Source organism: Pseudorca crassidens, chromosome 7 (genome assembly GCF_039906515.1).
Source record: "Pseudorca crassidens isolate mPseCra1 chromosome 7, mPseCra1.hap1, whole genome shotgun sequence".
NCBI classification, from domain to species: domain Eukaryota; kingdom Metazoa; phylum Chordata; class Mammalia; order Artiodactyla; family Delphinidae; genus Pseudorca; species Pseudorca crassidens.
In genome coordinates, this window is record NC_090302.1 from 2,494,785 (window position 1) to 2,515,807 (window position 21,023).

Genomic DNA, 21,023 nt, shown 5'->3' on the forward strand with positions numbered 1-21,023 from the left:
TACACACCACCCCCGGCTCTCTAGGACAGAGGTGAATTTGCACAAGATGTGCAAAGCGACTTTTTAGGCGACGGCTAAAACCCAGTTGGCAAACACAGGCTCTGTGAAGGTATGGGCATCCCGCCTCTGTCTGTAGAATGTGTGGGGGTGGGAGAATGCTCCATCCCAGACTAATTGAGTCTGAATGGTGTCACAGCAAGGACACACACAGTCAGGAAAAGAAATTCAATTTCCTTTTGACCTGCAATTAATTTTCAGGAAAAAATCGCTTTATCACCTTGTCTAAAGATGAGCTTCTAGCCCAGCACCTTATGCTTTCAGAAGGGGTCCCCGTCCTTAGTTGAGTCAGGGAGACACCGCGCCTCCCCTGGGAACCAGGCCAGGAACAGGCTTTCACTGGGAACCTCGCTGGCCTTGAGGACATCCGGTCAGCTGGCTGCCCAGGGGACAACTCCCGCCCTGTGTTCTTCCTCTAGGAATGCAAGGATCTTGCAAGCCTGGGGCTGGTCCAAGCATCGCAGAATTATCGCAAAACAACGGCACCGCTCGGCTGGAGGCGCCGCTCAGCCACGGCCGCCCACCCACGCGTTAGCCGTGAGCGTGGGTCACTGTGGGCGGCGGCGGGGTCCTGCTCACCCACCCTCGGGCAGGATCTGTGGTTCTGGGCTCTGACCCTCATCATTTTCCGCGTATCCCTCGTGACCCGGAGGCCTTCCCGATGACTCAGACACACATATTCCTCTCCTGCATCTGGTTGGCTGGCATCCAATTATCTCCCATAAAGGCTTGGCCCCGAGCTCCGGGCCCAGCATCGCAACATTGACGGAACCGGTGTCAACACATGACGATATTATTTAGGAGAATATGAAATTCCCCCTGGATCCAGAGAGCATGCAGGATATCTGGACAGACTTACAGGACGGGCCAGAAAAGATTTTGGTCATTGTCTAAACTTTGTGCTACAGATGGGGAAACTGAGACCCAGAGAGGTGGTCCCACAGAGGCCGGGGCAGGACCAGAAACCAGGCCTGCTGGCCCCCAGCTCTGCTGGGCGCTGAGGTGATGGCGCTTCCGGACCCCCGGATCCCGGGCTGACCCGGTTCCCGCCTCCCCGCCTGCCTGTGAGGCCACCTTGGGTGGGGGCCAGGGCGGTGGCCAGCGCAGGTCCCATGGCCCAAGTCCTGCTGGCCGCTGACTTCCCCATCCCTCTCGCCGGCCAGTGGATGGGAAGGCCTTTGTGCCCCTGACCTGGACCGTCTGGGAACTTGTGGCTTGGGTCACTGTGAGGTCGGCAAAAACCGTAACACGGACACAAAGGAGCCACAGTCTAGCCTTTGGGGCCCTCGGGAGAAGGCGCGGTCGCCAAGGCAGGACTGGAGTCCCCCTGCGAACGTCTTCCTCTTCACCCCCACGTCAGCTGCTGAGCAGTGGCGGCTCCTCTCACCGCCCAGGCCCTCGCTCCGACGCAGGCTGGGCTAGGGCTGCAGCGTCCTTCCCGTCCCCCAACCTCAACTAGGCTGTGAGCCTGTGGAGGGCCAGGCCCGTGTCTTCCAGCCCAGAGCCCTGACCTGGCAGGCTCCCAGCCCACACGTCCAGAATTAATTCTAGGGAGAGCGTTGGGGAGCTCGGCACTGGGATAGAGCCTTCAGTTTGGAAGGGATGCTGGAACTCAGCTGGGCATCCAGATTGGCCATGTATGAGCCGACGGGCCAAATCCCTCAGGTAGCGACTGGCCTTGGACAGCTCTGTGCTTCTCCCCGACCCTGTCCCAAAGGCCTCGGGGACAGAAAATACCAAATGACTGCTGAACGGCCAGGAAGGCTGGGACCACGTCCCTGGGACGCCTCTGTCTCTGGGTTCTGAGGAATGTGTCATAGGTCAATAATCAGAGTCACAAAAGGCCCACCAGCGAGGCAAGCCCACCACAGGGTTATTCCAAGGAGAAAAAGCAGCCCAACCACATGTCCTGCTCAGCGGAGAGGATGACCCGACGTTCAGAGTGGTTCTCAGGCAGTATTTCAAGGAACAGGAAAACTATCACAGCAACTTAGTAAGAGAACAAGGCCGAACGTGCAAACTATATACATGGGATGACCTTGCTTCTGTTTTAAAATTTACAGGCAGAGATTAGGGAGAGAAGATGGAAGGAAGTACACTGTCAACCTTGGCTTTCTCTCTGGTGGAATTAGAGGGGTTTTTGTTTGTTCTTATTTTACTAATATTCCCTATTTATAGTGAAACCACCCATCAACTCTTCAGCCAGACTCTGTGGCAGGTGAGAAAGGGAAGTCTCAGAGAGGTCAAGGGTCACGCCCAAAGGGGTCATGTCAGCGGTGAGGTCTGCACCCAGGCCCTGCACACTGTGTACTGTGGCTGGAAACAGAGACACGAGCAGTAAGGTGCTTTTGACTAAACCAGTAAAGCCGGTTCCAGAGGAGGAGGCGGAGAGAAGCAGCCCGTGTATGTCCTGCACCCCATGTATCCCACCCCGTGGCCCCCGACCTGTGCCTGTTACCCCACGCAGGAGTTCATCCTGGAGCCTGACCTCTGCTTCCACCGGCCAGAGCCCCGGCCCAGCCCGGCTCCTGGAGGCCAAGGTGCAGCCAGACGGCCGTGGGCCAGGCCTGGGGCGGCAGCCAGGGCTGGGAAGGGTCAGCCCCCATTGCAGCCCGTTGTCCAAGACTAAGGCCCAGGTGCCTCGCTGCAGCGACCCTCAGCTGGCAGGGGAAGCGCTCCCACCTGGTCTTCTCCCACACAAACCCCAGAACCACACACAGGCTGAGCCAGCGCCAAGCTCCCAGCTCCCCCTCCCACTTCACAAGTCAGGACGCCGCCCCAGACAGGGCTGGGCGCTGCATGGACCCCACGGGGGCCGAGAGGGCCAGGGCTGCAGTCGGGGCGGGCCAGACGCCACTGTGGCCTGGGGTGGAGCTGTGCCATTCCCTCAAAACGCACGCCCTCTCTGGTCCCGGCAGGCAGCTTTGTACCAAGCAGGCAGGAAGCAAGCTAGACAGAGACATCCCCAGTTTCCTGCCCCCCAGCACAGCCTCCAGAGAGGGAAAGCAGACCAGAGCCGGGCCAGCGCTCCTCGGCTCTGCAGAGCTGCTTTTATCTAGTTTCTCCTGGCAGCCTCCTTTCTGATGTCATTGAAACATTGTTTACTTGCTTAATGGGACCCAGATTCCTCTGACCTCCAGCCCCTCTGCAGGCCAGGATCACAAACATCCCTTAGCACTTTCCCCCCCAAACCCCCCAGATGAACACGAAGGAAGTAGAAGAGGGGGAAGTGCCCCTGAATCCGGCTGTCTGTCCACCCACCCCCTCCTTAAGGCCACCTCCGTGTTACTGACATATTCATGCGCTTTTTATGTTTCATTAGCTGGGGGCGGGCCTGGGCAGTCCATCCAACTTCTCTGAGCTCAATTCAGGGAAACATCCGTCCTGGGGGTAACATTTCCTACGTCGGGAGCTGCTGTAAGACCTCGTTCAACGCACCTGGCTGTGACTGCACACCTGCTAACAGGGCAATCACAGAGCAGCACCTCCTCCCCTGCCCCACCCCCTCTTCCCCTGCCATGGCAGTGCTGCCTCTGGGGATGTGTGGCCACGTCTGGACACAGTTTTGGTTGTCACATCTGGGGGTGCTTCTGGCGTCAAGTGGGTGAGGCCAGGCACGCTGCTCCACACACTGCGATGACCAGGATGCGCCCCCTGCCCTGCCAGAATATCTGTTCCAAAACGTCACCGACAGTGCTGAGGCTGGGAAGCCCTTGCTAGAACCTTCCACACTGTCGTGAGTGTTAAGCACTAAGGACTCGTGAGTCACATGCTTTGTGCCTGGCGCCTCGCGAGCCCTCGGCTGGCAGCGGCTGAGGTCACCTTGACCGCCTTCTCCTCACCTTGCCCTCGGGAAGTCAGGGTGGAGAACACGATGCTCATTTTCCTAAAAGGACACCACGGCCCAGGAGTAGGGCCTGACCAGAGCTGGACCCGGGACCCCGGCCCCAGGGTCTCTGAGGACATTGAGTCCGCTGCGGCCCTGATACTGTCCACAGTCTCAGAAGCTTCCGGTCCTGGGACCCGGCCTTCTGGAGCTGGGGGAAGGGCAGGGGCTGCTCCCCGGGGCCTGGCGGTGCACCCCGAGCGGCTCCTCCCCTCTCCCGCAGTGCGGGGGGCTGGGAAGGGGGAACACTCCAGAGGACAGGCCGCCTCCTCAGGACACGCAGACCTCCGGAGCAGCGTAATTGCTTGGCTGTCCCCAGCGCTGTCATCTCCAGGGAGGCGCAGGAAATGCCCTGATCTGGGAGGGCGTGCCCTTGCCTCCGAGGAGCGGACACTGGGGGCGGCTTCACAGGTGGCAAGTCCCTGGCAGAAGCTTGGGACTGAGCCCCTCAGCGTGCGCCAGACACCGGGTGGGGGGCACAGGTGATACCTGACTTTGACCCCCGTTCCTCGTCTGAGGCCCTAACAGCCTGTGGGCAGGACATGTGGTCCCCACTTCACAGTAGGGAACCAGGGTCCAGGGAGGTCCACAGACGTGCCCAAGGGCACACGACTCCCAAGCCCCGGGTTTGTTCCCTTGCAGCTGCTGCCCCCTACAGCCCAGGGGACAGCGGCCAGGTGGTACCTACCAGGTGCCCGGCGGCTCTCACCAGCTTGTGAGTGAACAGCGGGAAGGCCTCATTGCTCAGGTCTGCATCGAGCACTTCCTGGAGAATGGCCCGGCTGTGAGCGAGAGCAAGGTCGGTCAGTCAGTCGGTCAACAAACACCTGCCCAGCCCTCCTGGGTGTGTGGCCTGGCTGGAGACGCACTGGGGACACAGCAGTGAGGAGGACGGGGCCCTGTCCTCACGGGGCAGACCGCCAACAAACATGCTAGTAATAAAACACACCAAGAGGGAGACGCACCCCAAATCCAGTCAGATAAGAAAGGCACCTTCATCAGAGCAGGAACAACCAAGCCCTGGGCAGAGACACGACTCAGAGATGGGCGCTCGCAAGCTCTCCTTTCTCAGATGGGGGAACCAAGGCCTGGGGCAGTTATCTAGCCAGCTAATGCCCCTCGTGCCACAGGCCCCCGAGGGCAGGGCCCGCCTTCCTCAGCTCCCCTGCCCTGCTGGCCCGGCAGTCTGGCTCTCATGCTGGACCTCTCGGTGTCCGTGGAAACCTTCAGTTCCTGGGCACCGTGCCCCCTGCCTCCCTCCAGGACTTAGTTGACTCTTGCTCCCCTGCATGTTTCCACCGGGTGCCCCGGCCCCAGTTTAAAGTTTTGTTATCCTTCAGGGTTGGCGCATCCGTCACCTCCTACAAGAAGGCCTCCCTGATTCCCTGAGTCTGGGTCAGGTTCCCGCCCCCTCCCCCACCCCACACTGCCCCCGGTCTGAGCTCACAGCCCTGATATGTCTCCTGCCAGGGTACCTCTCACACTGGTTGTATTGATACTTGCCCCCACTGAACCAGGAGCTCTGTGCCAACAGGGCCCCTATGCCTGGCACAGAGAGGACAACTGGTAAATAGGGCTGATTGAAAATGGGCTGGCTTTGCACTGCAGGGCCAGCTCCCCATTGGCAGGAGACAGCCCCACCATTTCTGCCTCGCAGGGGTCCCAGCCAGTGCCCAGAAACGCGTCTGAGGCGAATCCCCAGCCCCACGGTGCCGGGAGCTGCCCGCCCACGCCTGCCCGAGGTGCCCAGCGTGCTGCAGTGTGTCAAGATCCTTATGTAACACCCCGGCGCCCACGTGGCGTCAGCCCCTGGAGAACCCACACCCAGTCCTTAAGAAGCCCATCCTCTCCGCGGCCCTGGGCGGATGGGGTCAGGGCTGCTCCCTGGTCTTCCCAGCAGGGGAAGGAGGAAGGAGGCTGGAGCTGCCACCCGGGGCCGGCGTGGCCTTAGCAGTGCCAGGGGTGCCCCAGCTCGGGCACCGAGCTGGGCAGGCAGGTCTGCCAAGCACGGGTCGGGGTGCAGGAGGCTGTGCCTCTCCCAAGAGGGCACCGGCTCTGGTCAGAGAGCAGGTTCAGGTCCTGCTTCCTTCACTCACTCCCACCCCAGCCTCGCCTCAGTCCCCTCGTCCGCTCCAGGAGGGCAGCGATGCCACCTCACGGGGCCCTTGTGAGGGGGCAGCCACCAGAAAGCACGCGCCAAGCGCCATGGCACTAACAGCTACGATGGTAATCACTGTTCCCCGCCGTGTCTCCCCAGTCACGTGTGGCCTCTTGAGCTTAAGGTAATTAGGGTAAAACATTCTGTCTCACGGCCACATGTCAAGGCCTCAGTGGCCGCATACAGCTTAGTGGCTACTGTACTGGACCACCAATTATGGAATGTTTCCAGAAAGTTCTATCGGTCAGCAGGTCATACAGCATCTCCCATGGTCCAGGTGCCGCGCCGAACGCTTTCCACCTGACAGCTCAGAAAGTTTAGCCCTTGTCAGCGGTGCTGGTAACATTATTATTCATACAAGAAACTTTGGGTTATTTTTGAAAGAGCGAGGACAATTTGGGGGAGAAAGCTGAGAAGTTACCAGGAGGAGGAGAGCTTGTCTTCCTGCCCTGGCAGCTGTCACTTGCCACCCTCCTTGAGCAGCTTCTAATGAGGCTGGAAGAGGCTGGTCTGTCCTCCCGGGGCCACACCTCGATCTGTCTGTCTGGTACCCCCTCCCTCCCCTGCCCGCTCACCTCCACCACCAAACCAAAAATGGCCCAGTCCCTGGCCAAGGTCGCAGTGCAGATGAAGCTGAGGCTTCCGAGGATGGCCTCGAGCTCAGGAGGCCAGGACGCCCACCCCCGTTCAGCCCAGAGATGCGGAGGTCAGTGTGTGGGGAGAGGAACCCCACATACTGGACCCATCGACCACCTGGACACGGCTCATCACTCTCCGCTCAGAATCCCTGCTTCACCTGGCCCCTGAGGCTCCTCACACCTGGCGGCCTCCTACTCCCTGGCCCGGAATCAGAGACCCCGTTAAAGCCCTTCTTCTGCTCAGTTCCCTCTCCTGGAGGAGTAGCCTCTGCACCTGTAGGCTCTCGCCTCCATTGCCCTCTGAGCCTGTCTCTTATGGCCCTGGCCTCACCGCTTTTCCTCCTGCCACAGGGCCTTTGCACCTGCTGCCTCCTCTGCCTGAAACACTGTCCCTTCAGAGAGCTCCAAGCCTTGACCCCTCATTTCCCGCAGTGTCTCCTCCAAGGGCCCCCTAATAAATATTGCTTTTCATGAGAAGCCTGAAGTCCAGCACTTGATGGTTAAGGTACACAACCAGCCGTGATTCGGAGAGCACGTACCGCGTGTGCCGTGTGCCTCTGTGCAAGACGATGCACGCTCAGAGCCAGCTACACTCCGCCCGGGAGGGGAGGGCCGCCAGCCCAGGACCCAGCGGGGGTGCTGCAGGCTTGGTCAGCTCCAAAGAACCAGGGAAAATGGACCCCGTGGCGGGACCTGCGTGCACTGTCTGGGGATCCTGGCATGACCCCGGCTGACAAGGATGTCCCGTGGACACGGCCATGCTGCATCTAAGCGTCAGCTTTGGGATAACCTGGCTGGAGGTGCACCGTCCTCTCTTCTTCACCGATAAGAATAAAAATACTTCTAACCACCTCCAAGGGCTGTGATCAGGACTGGAGGAGATGTTGGCACATCCCAGGCCCCTGGCTTGTCGATGTAAACACGCTGTGCTTCCCCTCTTATCCCCTATCCCCCCGTCCCCTCTCCAAAGCGCAGCCAGAGGGATCTTTCCAACGTGCACAGCTGCTCAGGTGCCCCTTTGCCTAAGACCGTCGTGGGGCTCCACGCACAAGCTGGAATCCGAGGGCTTTCCAGGAGCTGATTCCTCCTGGGTGGGAACACAGCTCAGTAAACGCTCACAGAATGAATTCAGGAGTGAATGATCGTCTGCAGACCTAGTCACTGGGGGCGTTTAGGGAGCAGCAGGCCACCTCTTGGTGTAGAGCGATATTCTGAGCCCAGGTAGCACGTGGAACCCCAGTCTGGCTCTGCCCCCCTAGAGATGGCGCACATGATTCTTAGTCTGTGTCAGCTGTCCAGAGACACCCTCGTTGGCCCTTCCGTGACCACTGAATCCTCACGTACTGATTCACAGTGAGGTTCAGTCTGAGTCTTTCATTAAGGGCTTTTCTGTATTCTAGTGCTTCGAAAAGCGTCCTTCTGGTGTGGCCTCTCTGAGGTCGCTGGCACGTTGAGCTTACTGACCACAATGTCCCATTCTGAAGCAGTAAGTGGTTCTGCCCCGGGCCCCAGATAGAGGGCCGAGGGCCCAGGGCCCAGGGGCACCCCGGTGCCTGGCTCCCCGCCCTCTCCTCACCTGGCTGGGCCCTGGACGCTGATCAGGCCCAGGTCCTCGGAGCTGTCGACAAGCTGGCACCGGAACCTCTGGTCCTGCAGCACCGTGGTGATGTGGGACCAGTTGTGCTGGGCCACAGCCCCGCCCACGGCCAGGTAGTAGCCGTCCCCTGGAGGAGAAGCACGGGACTCAGCGAAGGACTGTGGGACGGAGGAGGCGGGGCAGAGGGGATGGCCCGAGGCCTCGTGGAGAAAACAAACACTCTTTCCTTGAAAGTGAACGACAGAGGCCCAAGTGATGGGGACACTCCCAAGGGACCCTGGGTTCGCATCACCCGCAGGACGAAACGTGGGGAGGAGGGGCTGGGTGCGGGACCGCCTGAGGCTGCACGTGTCAAGGGAGCATCTTCTGGGGGAGTCTGAGGCTTTCTCCCACTTCTCAAAGGGTTTGTGGTCCAAGAAAGCGTAAGAGCTCCCAGCGCCATCACGCCGTGGGGAGACCGAGTCCCACCTCAGCTGCCAGTGCTGGGCGAGCTTGGACAAGCCTCTTTCCTTCTCTGAGCCTCAACGTCCTGACCAGCTCCCGTTTCTCTTCATATTCCCACGGCCCCCCGGTCTCTAGGATCCCTGCCATGGCCTTATGGGAGCTGGTGTCGAGCCGGGGCGTTACAGGCAACACACCGTTGATCCTTCTGAGGGGACTGACACTCGTCACCACCCTCGGAAAAAGGAGACTGAGGTTCAGAGAGGTCACACGGTGTGAGAAGACTGGCCTCTGTCCAGCTCTGAGTCCACGGCCTGTGGACCATCCACTGGGCCATGCTGCCACCCGGGTACTGCTGAGCGGAGGGGAGCTCACCTTGGCCCAGTGTCCTGGGAGAGCCACTGCCCCGGGGGGCTGTGACCTCAGACAGCTGTGTGGCCCTGGACCCCTCATGCAGCCTGCCTGAGCCTCCGAAATGTCACCTGCAATTTGGGGTGAATGCACCTCACCCGCGGGGGTGCTGTGAGATTCAGCCACTGTGTGTGCCCTGGGCGGGCAGGCTCTCACTGACCACTCCCCCCGTGACCTGGTGGAGGTGGCAGGCCTGGAAGGGGCTTCGCTCCTCTGCATTTTCTATGCGCCCTTCTCCCCATCCCATTCCCTCTCTTCCTTCCTTCCTTCCTTCCAGCAGGGCTCCCCCCATCTCAGAGTGATGGTACCCAGTCAATCCCTGACTTCCAGCCTCAGTTTCTGCATCTGTACAATGGGAATGAGGCCAGAACCCCCCCCCCCACAAGGCTGCTGGGGTGATTGAAGGAGCTATGGCGGCACCAGGAGCCCAACTTGGGGCTCAGGAACCAGGAACCGGGACGGTTACGCACTGGGACACTCATCTCCCTCCCCGGGGGTCCGGTCCTGCCCAAGGGCTGCTTCTCTCAGCTTTCCGCGCCATTCACTCTGGGCCCCGCCGGGGGCCGGCCTGGCACCAGCCCCCAGCCCACTCTGGGCAGAGCTGGCGTTGTCCGTGGGAGGGGGCAGCAGCTCTCGGGGAGGCTACAGAGTCTGGAGAATCCTGCCTAGACGCCCTTCCGCACACTGGCCCCCACTCCCCGAGGCTTCCACAGCAGTGGAACAGCATGTCATTGTGATCATAGGTGCGGGCACCTACTATAATTGAAAAAGAGACACGCCCTACTTTGCTTCTCCGGCAGGGGAGCGTGAAGCTCGTAGCAGAGCCCAGACGGGGACAGGGGACGGGGTGGGGTGGGGCCTGGGACCTCTGCTCCCTCCCCAGAAGCACTCGCTGGCTGGGCTCTGATGGAAGGTCCTGGAGCTGGGACCGGTCAGGCCACCACACCTGGAAGCGTGAAGCTGGGAACCCTTCGCCCCCTCCAAGCCAGGGTTCCACCAGCAGCAGCCGGGGGGAGAGCAGAAGAGCCCCTGGCTTTGCCATCAGCCCCCCACGTGGAGACCCCAGCCAGAGCCCTGGTCGTCCTCCCCCCCCCGTCCAGGTGACCTCTGGAACATCCCTGACCTCGTCACCCCACGTTCTGTGTGCCCGTCTGCGCCCTCAGTCCTGGCTGTCCATCCAGACCCAACCCAAAGGCCAAACAAACGAGCTGATCCCCAAAGGATCCCCTGCTACCTGGGCTGGGGGCTCTCGGGACGCTGGATTGAGAACACCTCTGAGGATCGAGTCTCCAGTGGCACCCTCTACCCCAGCGCCCGGAGCACGCTCCGTGGCCCCCGCGTGGCCCCGCCCGTCTGCAGCCATGCCGAGGCCCCTCCCAGGGGGACTCGAGCGTTAACTGAAGCCACCTGGTTCCAGACAGACGGCGGCTGCTGGGCCTGGCCTCCTCTGGGCAGCTGTCTCTCATGAAAAACATCGCGAAGCGCCCAGGTCCAGGTCCAGCCCACACGGCGGACATGGCAGGGAGGGCGGTCAGAGGGCAGGCTCCAGGGCTCTGGCTCGGGCCGGGAGCTGTGGACTTCATTTTGTACTTTTCAGAATTGTCCAAATGTTTCCTACAGGTATGTACTCCCTTTGTGATGTAAAATACTGTTCAAAATCACATTTAAGATGGACAGCTGCTTTATACACAACCTGGATCACACGTGAAACGCACATCCTCTTGTCTTAATGGTGATCTGACCTAACAGGCATAAACACGCGCACTGAATGGACATGCATGTTCACAGCAGGAACAGTACCGCTTTTTTAAGGCTGAAAATACAAGGTCCGTATGTGGGTTTTCTGTGCTTAGCGGTGAAGCCGGGACCTTTAGCACGCTCCACAGACCACTGTGACTTGCTTGTCATCTGCACACGCCCTGGCAGGTCAAGAACCCACCAAGTGCAAACCTCCCCACCAGGCGGCCGTTTAACTTGAGGCAGACGCCCCCAGCGTCCAGGAGAAACATCTCCGGGGCCCATTAACACCTCCCCTTCCCCTCCTCTCAGAGCCTGCTCTTCCCGCCCTGGCAGGCGAGTTCTCCTCCAGGGCCAGGAATCCACCAGACTCATCGGGAAGGGCACAAGAAGCTGCCCCCTTGGGCCGTGGCTCAGCGTACAGAGCCCTGGTGACAACTCCCCCCTGTGACGGGGACTAGTTTCCAGGTGGGGAAACAAGCTCAGGGAGGCTGCTCCCCAGCCCTCCTGGCACCCCCAGACTCTCGCTCAACTCCCTGCAGCAGCTCAGGGAGGCGGGTCATTTGTCTGCACTTCACAGATGGGGAAACTGAGGCTCAGAGAGGCGGGCCCCAAGCCAGGCAGTGGCAGAGTCAGGATTTCAGGGACCTGCACACTCACTGGGGTCCCTCTGTTCTGTCTCCCCAGCTAGACTCGCTGTCTAAGGATGGCAGCTGTGGCTGGATCGGGCCTCCCCTCTCCTGGGGGATGAAGGCCGAAGTTTCCAGCGGCCCTTGTCAAAATGCCCCTCTCCGCCCAGCTCCTCACAGGCACCTCCCGCGTTCTTTCCTCCACACCTTTCTAGCAGGTGGCTCGTATCCATCCTTCGAGGCTCAGGCCAGACATCACCTCCTCCAGGAAACCTTCCTCATCCTGGCTCACCTGCTTCCCACGGCCTCCCATAATCCTCGCTCTTTCCCACCCCCTCACAATCCCACCCAGTGTTCTATCGGGCTTTTCCTGCACCTCCCTCTCCCAGTGCCCAGGCCAGACCTCGCCCCCGTCCCCCGTGACTGAGTCCCACGCAACTGAATGGCCAGCAGCACTGAGCCAGGCCGGGAGCTGGGGCCGCCAGGTTTCCTGAACGGGCTGACAGTGACCCTTCCCCCGACGGTACAGTGCAGCCGCACGGAGAGCAGCACAGTTGAATCCTTTCTCCCCTGCAAATCCAGTGTCCCAGGGGTGGCGAGAGGGCCCCTTCTTGGAGAGCGGGGATGCTTCCCACGCTCTGTGAAGCTTAGCCATTGCTCTTCTGCCCTGACAGAGACACGCTTGCAGCACTAGAGATTCAACTGCTCCCATGTGAACCAAAGGGTGGGTCGGGGAGGTGAACTGATGGGGGCAGATCTGGCTCAGTGTAGTCAGACCTGTGCAAACAAGGAATACGAGTAATGAGCTCCCCGTCACAAGAGGCATGCAAGCAGAAGCAGAGGGCCTGCAGAGGGCGGTGTGGGTGTCAGTTTGGGCACAGAGCTGGATATCTTCTAAGGACCTGCCCCAGTCTGAGACTGAGAGTTACACGGGAATGGAGACAGCCAATTCAGCATAGATGCCGGTGTCAGAAGGATCTAACTTCTCCACGAGGGAGGCGTGGCCTTACCCTCGGCTCACTCTCTTCCGGGCAGGTGAGCTGAGCACACGCACGCTGTGGCCACTCCGAAACCCCGCGGGACGGGCAGGTTCAAAGGCATAATCACTGAGCGCTGGAAGCCCAGCATCGTTGCCTGAACAAAGGCCGCATTCAGCCTGAAGCGAGACCTCTGAGCTCCCAGGCCCTGACTGCGGCGGGCACACGCGTGACCAGAGCAGCCTCGGCAGCCCCTCCCAGTGCGTCCTGCGTCGGCGGCCGCCTCACCGAGCGGGGCTGCGTCGAGGGCACTGCTGGATCCTCGAGGCATCGCTTACCTTCAAAGGCAGGGGCCAGCGGGGAGGTCTGGGGGCTGGCAGCAAGGCGGCTGACAGTCAGGTCGCTCTCGGTGCCCCCGCAGTGGTTCAGCATGCAGGTGTACACCGTGGAGCCTGCGGACAGGATGAAGACCCCAGAATGTGGGAGCCATTTAGCGGGGCGGCCCCTCAGCTCAGGGTAACCCTTGGTCGGATACCCTAGGGGGACAACCTTGAAAGGCCCCTCGTCTCAGTGATGCCACCACGACTGAATGACCCAGAGAGGGATGGGCAGGTCACCCAGCACTGCCATGCCCAGAGGAGGAAGGGTCAGGAGGGAGGCTTCTTTCTTCTAGAAATGCCTCGAATCCCTCCCTCCCACCCACCCCACCCCCACGCTGGGACGTCTTTAAGGGCAGGATTTGTATCTCATTCATTGGGCGTTCCTAGCACCATGCCTGGCACAGCAGAAGCTCCTTGAATGGCTGATGAACAAATGAGTATGCAAAAGGAAGTAGATGGATGGATGAGAGAACGCGGAGGTGGGGAGGGGGTGGGGGGAAGCACGGATGGAAGGAGGGGACGGGTGGGTGGGTAGAAGGGTGTTGGCACGATGAATGGGACGCGGGGGATTAAGGGGAGGTGAGTAGATGGATGGATGGATGAGAGAACGAGGAGGTGGGGAGAGGGTGGGGGGAAGCACGGATGGAAGGAGGGGACGGGTGGGTGGGTAGAAGGGTGTTGGCACGATGAATGGGACGCGGGGGATTAAGGAGAGGTGAGTAGCAGGTACATGTGAGGCGGGGAGCAGGTGGGTTGGCTGGATAAATGGTATAATGGGTTGAACTGTGACCCCCAGAATGGTATGTTGAAGTCCTAACCCCCAGTCCCTGTGAATGGACCTTATTTGGAAATAGGGTCTTTGCAGATGGGATCATGCTAGGGTGATCAGAGGTCATCAGGGTGGGGCCCTAATCCAACGTAATTGGTGCCCTTAAAAGAAGAAGAAAACGCAGGGAGAAGGCCGTGTGACTCAGAGGCAGAGATTGGAGCAACGTGGTTGAAAGGCATGGATGGTGGCCATGGCCAGAAGCCAGGAGGGGCAAAAAGGAGGGATTCTATGTTCTTGGGATCACGGCCCTGAGTCTGAACTTCCAGCCCCAGGCTCGTAAGACAACACATTTAGGTTGTTTAAAGCCTCTCAGTTTGCGGTACTTTGTTACAGCAGCTCTAGGAAACTAATAGCGATGGGGCTGGGTGAGTTTGGGGTCGGGTGGACGGGGATGCGTGATAAAAAAGGAGAGGCGCATCCCAAACACTGCATGGGACATACTTACACTGAGAAGTTATTCATCCTTTATTTAGAATTCAAATGGCACTGAACGCCCTGTGTTTTTGTTTAATTCTAGAAACCCTACTTGAGGAGAGCATTCCTAGGGGGGGAAGTGGACAGGTTCCGCAGCCCCGGGAGACTGTTCTGAGGACTTGCTGCCTGGAATCCTGTCTGGAACAAAGTAAAAGCGGGGGCGGGGGCGGGGGGGGGGTGGAGGATGGAGGAGGAGACAGAGGGTAGAGGGAGGGAGGAAGGTGGAGGGGGCCTGGGGCCGGGGCTCGGCCAGGAGGGCAGAGGGGTCTGGACACGGGGACCCAGGGCCAGGCCCCGGGGCGAGCCATGAGCCAGATGAGCCCAGAGAGGACAGGGTCAGCTCGCTGTCTCGTCTCAGTGCCCGGGGCTGCACTGAAGTGGGAGAGCGTGGCCCACCTGGGCTCCGTACCTGGGGCCCGGCTGACATCGGCCGAGAAGAGCCAGTCGGCGGCCTTCCTCGCGTCCAGGCCCACCAGGTAGAACTTCCCGAAGTAGGACATGTCAAACACGGCAGCGGCCCCTCTGCAGGCCAGACACTCCTTCCTGATCTGAAAAGTTCCAGAGGTGGGGTGCTGTGTGGGCTCCGGGACCTGACTCCTCCCCCAGACCCTGGGGCCCTGGGCCCTTGGCTGCCGTCCTGCTCCGAGAGCCCCTCCTGCCTTCCCCCCCTCCAGCTAGGAACACACGGTGACCATCCTTTTCAAGCACAGGAGACACTCTCCAGGGTAGACCAGAAGCCATAAAACAAGACGATAAATTCAAACGGGTTAAAATCATACGAAATATGTTCTTTGACCACAGTGGAATCAAATTAGAAATCAGTAGCGGAAGAAAAATCGGGAAATTCACAAATAAGTGAAGTTAGACAACGCAGTCCTAGATAACCAACGGATCAAAGAGAAAGGGAATTAGAAAACACTTGGAGATGAATGAACATGAAAATACAACATATGCAGACTGATGGGATGAAGCTAGTGCTGTGCTCACGGAAGTTTTACACCTGCAAGTGCTCTCCAGTCAATAACCTAACTTCTCCACTTTGAGAAACTAGAAAAGGAGAGCAAATTAAGCCCAAAGTAGGCAGAAGGCAAGGCAGGCAGAAGGAAATACATACTAGAGATTAGAAAGGAAATAAATGAAATCTTGAAAAACAGAGAAAATCAGCAAAATTGAAAATTGTTTCTTTGAAAAGATCAACAAAATTGGCAAATCACTAGCTAGACTGACCAAGAAAAAACAGCGAAGACTCGAAGTACTGAAATCAGGAATGAAAGAGGGGTATCACTAACCAATTTATAGCAAAGGATTTTAAGGAATACTGTCAACAGCTGTCCACCAACAAATTAGACATGAAATGAAATTCCTAGAAAGACACAAATTACTGAAGCCGACTGAAGGGGAAATAGTCTGAATCCATCTATAATAAAAAAGAGACTTAATTAGTCATTTAAAACTCCCCACAAAGAAAAGCCCAGGTCCAGATGGCTTCACTAGTGTATTTTACCAAACATTCAAAAAAGAATTAATACCAATTCTTCACAAACTCTTCCCAAGAGGCCAGCACTACCCCTGATGCCAAAACCAAAGACCTCATAAGAAAACTACAGAGCAAAATCCTTCATGAATACAGATACAAAAACCTCAACAAAATACTAGCAAAAGCTAAATCCAACAACATATAAAAAGGATTACACACCACGGTCAAGTGGGATTATCCCAGGAATGGGAGGCTGCTTTACCACCCCAAAATCAATCGACGTAATGTACCATCTTCACGGGATAAAGAACAAAAACCAAATGATCATCTCAATAGACGCAGAAAAAGTATCTGACAAAATCCAACACTTGTTCATGATAAAAACTCCAAGTAAACTAGGGCTAAAAGGGAAATTCCTCAACCTGATAAAGGGCATGAACAAAATCCCACAGCTGACATACTTAATGGCGAGAGACTAAATGTCCCACGCTAAGATCAGGAACAAGACAGGGCTGTCCACTCTGCTACTTCTACTCAACACTGTACTGGAGGTCCCGGCCAGAGCAATTAGGCAAGAAAAAATAAAAGGCATCCAGACTGGAAAAGGGGAAGTAGAACCATGTCTATTTGCAGCTGATGTGATCTTACATCAGAAAATCCTAAGGAACCCACTGAAAAACTATTACACCTAATAAAATAGTTCAAGAAGGCTGCAGGATATAGGGTCAATATACAACAAATAAAAAATTTTTGTATTTCTATATGCTAGCCATGAACCATCGATGAAATTAAGAAAATAATTCTATTTACATCATCAAAAAGAATTTTTAAATGCTTACACATAAATTTAACAAAAGAAGCGCAAACTTGTACTTAAAAACTAGAAAATATCTTTGAAAGAAATTAAAGACCTAAATAAATGGAAAGACCTCTCATGTTTACGAAATGAAGACTCATTATTGCTAAGATGACTATACCCCCCAAATCAATCTACCGATTAGAGAGTCTACTGAAATCTCGGCTGGCTTCTTGGCGGAAGCTGACAAACGGATTCTAACATTCACACAGAAATGCAAGGCACCCAGAATATTCAAAACAGTCTTGAAAAAGGAGAACAAAGCTAGAGGATTCACACTTCCTCATTTCGAAACTTACTACAAAGCGAATGTACTCAAGACGGCGTGGTATAGCATAAGGATAGAAATACAGATCAATGGAATAGAATTGAGAGTCCAGAAATAAACCCTGACGTTTATGGTCAGTTGATTTTTCACAAGGATGCCAAGGCAATTCGATCGGGAAAAGAATAATCTTCAACAAATGGTGCCGGAACACCCGAATAGCCGTCTGCAAAAGTGCGAAGTTGGACCCCTTCCTCACGCCACACACAAAGCTTCATCAGAATGAACCACAGACCTAAGTACGAGACCTAAAACTATACCATTCTGAGAAGAAAACGGAAGAGTAACTCGTTGTGACCTGGGTTAGGAAACGCCTTCTTAAATATGACACTAAAAACGCAAGGGACAAAAGAAAAACTACATAAGCTGTACTTCATCAAAATTAAGAACTTTCGTGCTGCCAACGATATCGTTAAAAAAGTGAAAAGCCAACCCACAGAAGGGGAGAAAATGTTTACAAATCATAAACCTGATGAGGGACTTGTAGCCAGAATGTACGGAGAATTCTTATAACTCAATAAAAAGACAAATAGCTCAATTTAAAACTGAGCAAAATATCTGGATAGACATTTCTCCCAAGAAGATATACAAATGGCTAAATCTGCACATGAAAAGATGTTCCGCACCAGCAGTCATTAGGGAAATGCAACTCAGACCTTTGAGATACCACTTCACACCCACCCGGATGGCTAGCGTCAAAAAGAGAACTACACGTGCTCACGAGGATGGAGAACCGAGAACCTCGTCCGCCGCGGGCGGAGGTGTGAAACGGTGCAGCCACTTTGGAAAAGCCTTCGCAGATCTTCAAAACACGAAACGTGGAGCTACCACATGGCCCGGCAATCCCACTCCCAGATATTTACCCGTGAGAGATGAAAACATCTGTCTAAAAACTTGCACGCACATTTTCAGAGCAGCATTATTCATAATAGCCCGAAAGTCGAACCACGCAAATGTCCATCAACAGATGAATGGATAAAGAAAAAGGAGTGTATCCATGTAATGGAATATTGTTCAGAATAAGAAGTCATGAAGTACTGACGACTTCCTAAAACATGGATGGTCCTTGAAGACATTATGCCAGTCACAGAAGACCATTGTACGAGTCCATTACGTGAAACGTCCAGATGAGGTAAAGCTACGCAGACAGGAAGTAGATTAGTGGCTGCCAGAAGGTGGGGATGCGGTGAGAAAATGGGCTAATGGGGATAGGGTTTCCCTGGGGGGGAGATAAAAAGGTTCTAAAATTAGATTGCAGTGATGGTTGCAGAACCCTCTGAAAATACTAAAAGCATTGTACACTTTAAGTGGTTGGGTGGTATGGTATGTGAATATATCTCAATAAAGCTGTTTTTTTTTAAAAAAAAAAAAAAAAAAAAACAAGGCGACATCTCTCATTATTTCCCTCCATACGGTACGCAAGCGCTTGGCCCCAGTCTCAAGGTTTTCTGCTGTCCATCTGTTTCTTCTGCTTGGTCTTCCCTTGCAATGTCAGTCCATCTTTGCCCTAAACCCCTCACCCCATCGCTGAGCAGATGTGCCAATCCCACTGCTTTTACGGGAAAAAAAAAAAATTATAACAGGAAAGCTGCCACTTAGGGAGCATTTAGGGTGTGTGAGGGGCCCACGCCATCTCCTCCCGCCCCGTGTGGTACAGACACCGCTGCCTGGGAGCAACTGTGATTAGCAGCCTCACGGCCGGGTGCCCTCTGAGGCCCAGGGGCAGTACGTGGGCCACTCAAGTTTACACAGGTGGAAACGATGAGCTGTTCATCACCTGGGTCTGTCTAGTAGTGCCCCGACCCCGAGAAGCCACTGTGCGCATCTCTCCCCGCTCTGCGTTCAGTGATGCCACGTGGGTGGGTGGGAGGGAGCGGACGGTGAGGGCATTTATACAGGGGAAACTGGCCAGCGCCGGGGATCAGGCTTCCCCCTGGGACAGCTGGTTGTTACACGGCACCCCAAGGGGTCTGCACAGCTCCTGCACAGCTCCAGGCACCACTACTCTTTATGGAGCTCCCTTCACCCATCAGCCATGTGGTACCTTCGCTTACACTGCTGGGGCTGCAGATCAAAGCCCAGAACAGCTTCCCGGGCTGACTCTCGTCTAGCCAGGCTGGGGAAGTTGCCAAGGCTGAGCACAAGTGCCTGTTTCATGCTCTGGGACTGTCGAGGTGCCTTTGCGCGGGTGGGATGCAGCCGTGAAGCCAAGTTGGCATCCCCTCCCAGCGCCCACATCCTCAAGGGCCTGAACATCCTGCAGGCCTTGGAAGCCACCGTGCGGAGGTGCCAGACGGGTCCCCGTTTGCTCCCCGGAGAGGCAGCCCCCAGGGACTCCTGGGCTTTCAGACGCACATGCCTCCCCTTCCATTTCAGAAGCCGCCTCCTCCAATGCCTTTACTAGAGCAAACTTCGGAGGAAAGCCTGCTTCCTCCCCTTCAGGACCGGGTGCAGAACTAGTCACGATAAAGATGCGGGCCTGTTCAGAATGTATTAAGAGCTTCCAGGCAGCAACAGCAGAGCTTTGCTTCTAAGCAGGGGGCCCCACGTGACTGCAGGGGTCCCACGCCCAGGAAGCTTCCCAGGCCACCCATCCCTGGGGACCCCCAGGCTGAGGCCTTGGCCCCCTCTCAAACAGATACCGAAGGGACTTCGCTCCCTCCCCAGTCGGCCACGTGCACGGGGACACAGCACGTTCTGCTGGGTAACAAAACAGCTGGGCGGCTCGGAGGGGAAGCTGGCATCGTCTCTTCTGCAGAAGCTGCCTGTGAGAACTTCCCTGTGTGACGCAGACTCAGAGGGACTCACCTCAACCCCAACAGAAATGAGGAGTCGGGTCGGGAAGGGAATGAAGGGGCCAGGAGCCGCCAGGAGCGACCTGAGAATCGGAGCAGCTCCGAGAGGCTCAGAGAGGTGAAGCCCTGGCCCGAGGCCACACAGCCAGACCCAGGCCTGGCTCCAGCCCCACTCCTTGAGCAGACCTCACCGCTGCCAAAGTCTTGGTACAGACGGGAGGGGAGGGCAGAGAACATCACCGATTCCTCCACGAAACTGAGTCGGCCAAAAACGGGGGTGGGGATAGCCGGCAGAGAGGGCCAGCCCACGGGGACGCCCGCCTTTCTGTCCCATCAGGGATGGGGCGTCCTACCACGTCGTGGTGGGGCGGGAAGTCGAAGGTGTACTCCTGGCCCAGCAGCCTGCCGTAGAGGTAGTCCTCGTGCGCCCGCTGCCTGTAGGCCCCGTAGTAGTCGTAAGGGAGCACCTGGGGCAGAAGAGGGGTCGTCACCGGTCCCGCCCCCTCCTCCCCCCTCCACGCACAGCGTGGCCCGGTGCCCGCGGCCTGGCCAGCCCTGAGCCGGGTCCTGCGGAAACAAAGGTCCACAGGGCAGAGCTGGTCCGGCCCTCTCCGAGCCCCGCTCTCGAGGGGCAACGCGCTGTGGGCGAGGCCGGGGTGGAGGCGGGGCTCAGGCATGCCCTCCACGTTGCACAGGCGACACCACAATCTCCATGGCGGTGGGAGCGCTGGGGCCCCGGAGGGTGGAGAAGGAACGGGGTGTGCTCGGGTAGGGAGGGCGGCGAGGGACGGGGCTGAACGGGAAACAGGCGGGTTGACTGGGACCTCGGGGGCCACGCCAGGGCTTCCGACTCAGCGCCAAGGCGCTGGGATAAGGCCCAGGGATCAGCCTGCGGAAGGAGAGGGAGGGGGAGTCGGGGCTGGGGTGGCCGCAGCGGTGGCTCCAGGTGCTGTTGCCCTGGTGATCCGGGACCAGGTCCTGCTCGGGGCCAAGCCCTGCGCAAAGGGCCTCGCGCTTCCGGGAAGGGAGACCCTCTCTACAGATGAGGAAACCGAGGCGCCGAGAGACTGGAACTTGCCTCAGGTCACAGGCGAGTCCTGAGCGCCCGGCATGGGCCCCAGAGGCTGGCCCCTCAGCCACCACTTGCCTTGGCTTCTCCTGCACTCGGTCAGCCGCTCTCAGGGAGGCCCAGGACCCAACACCCGCACCTGGTCCTGTTCCTGCGGATGGGGCCCCTCCTCCTCCCCCAGCCCTCCCTCCTAACATCCCAGCCCGCCGTAGCCTGGCCAGGGGTCAGGGGTTTGGGGACGTCTCGTCACCCAGTGCCCTGGACTCCCAGGATGGCTCCCGGGTGGG

General features: G+C 57.4%; 1 protein-coding gene across 4 annotated transcripts in view; it reads right to left on the minus strand.

The window, feature by feature from the left end:
* Positions 1–21,023, minus strand: part of SARDH (sarcosine dehydrogenase) — a 64,484-nt gene that overhangs the window by 14,560 nt on the left and 28,901 nt on the right. For all 4 annotated transcript variants that reach the window (XM_067742713.1, XM_067742715.1, XM_067742714.1 and 1 more), the window contains 5 exons: positions 20,021–20,134; positions 14,624–14,762; positions 12,870–12,983; positions 8,316–8,463; positions 4,632–4,725 (listed from right to left, as the gene is read on the minus strand). In XM_067742713.1, the coding sequence (XP_067598814.1) occupies positions 4,632–4,725; positions 8,316–8,463; positions 12,870–12,983; positions 14,624–14,762; positions 20,021–20,134 (609 nt within the window). The remainder of the gene's footprint in view (positions 1–4,631; positions 4,726–8,315; positions 8,464–12,869; positions 12,984–14,623; positions 14,763–20,020; positions 20,135–21,023) is intronic.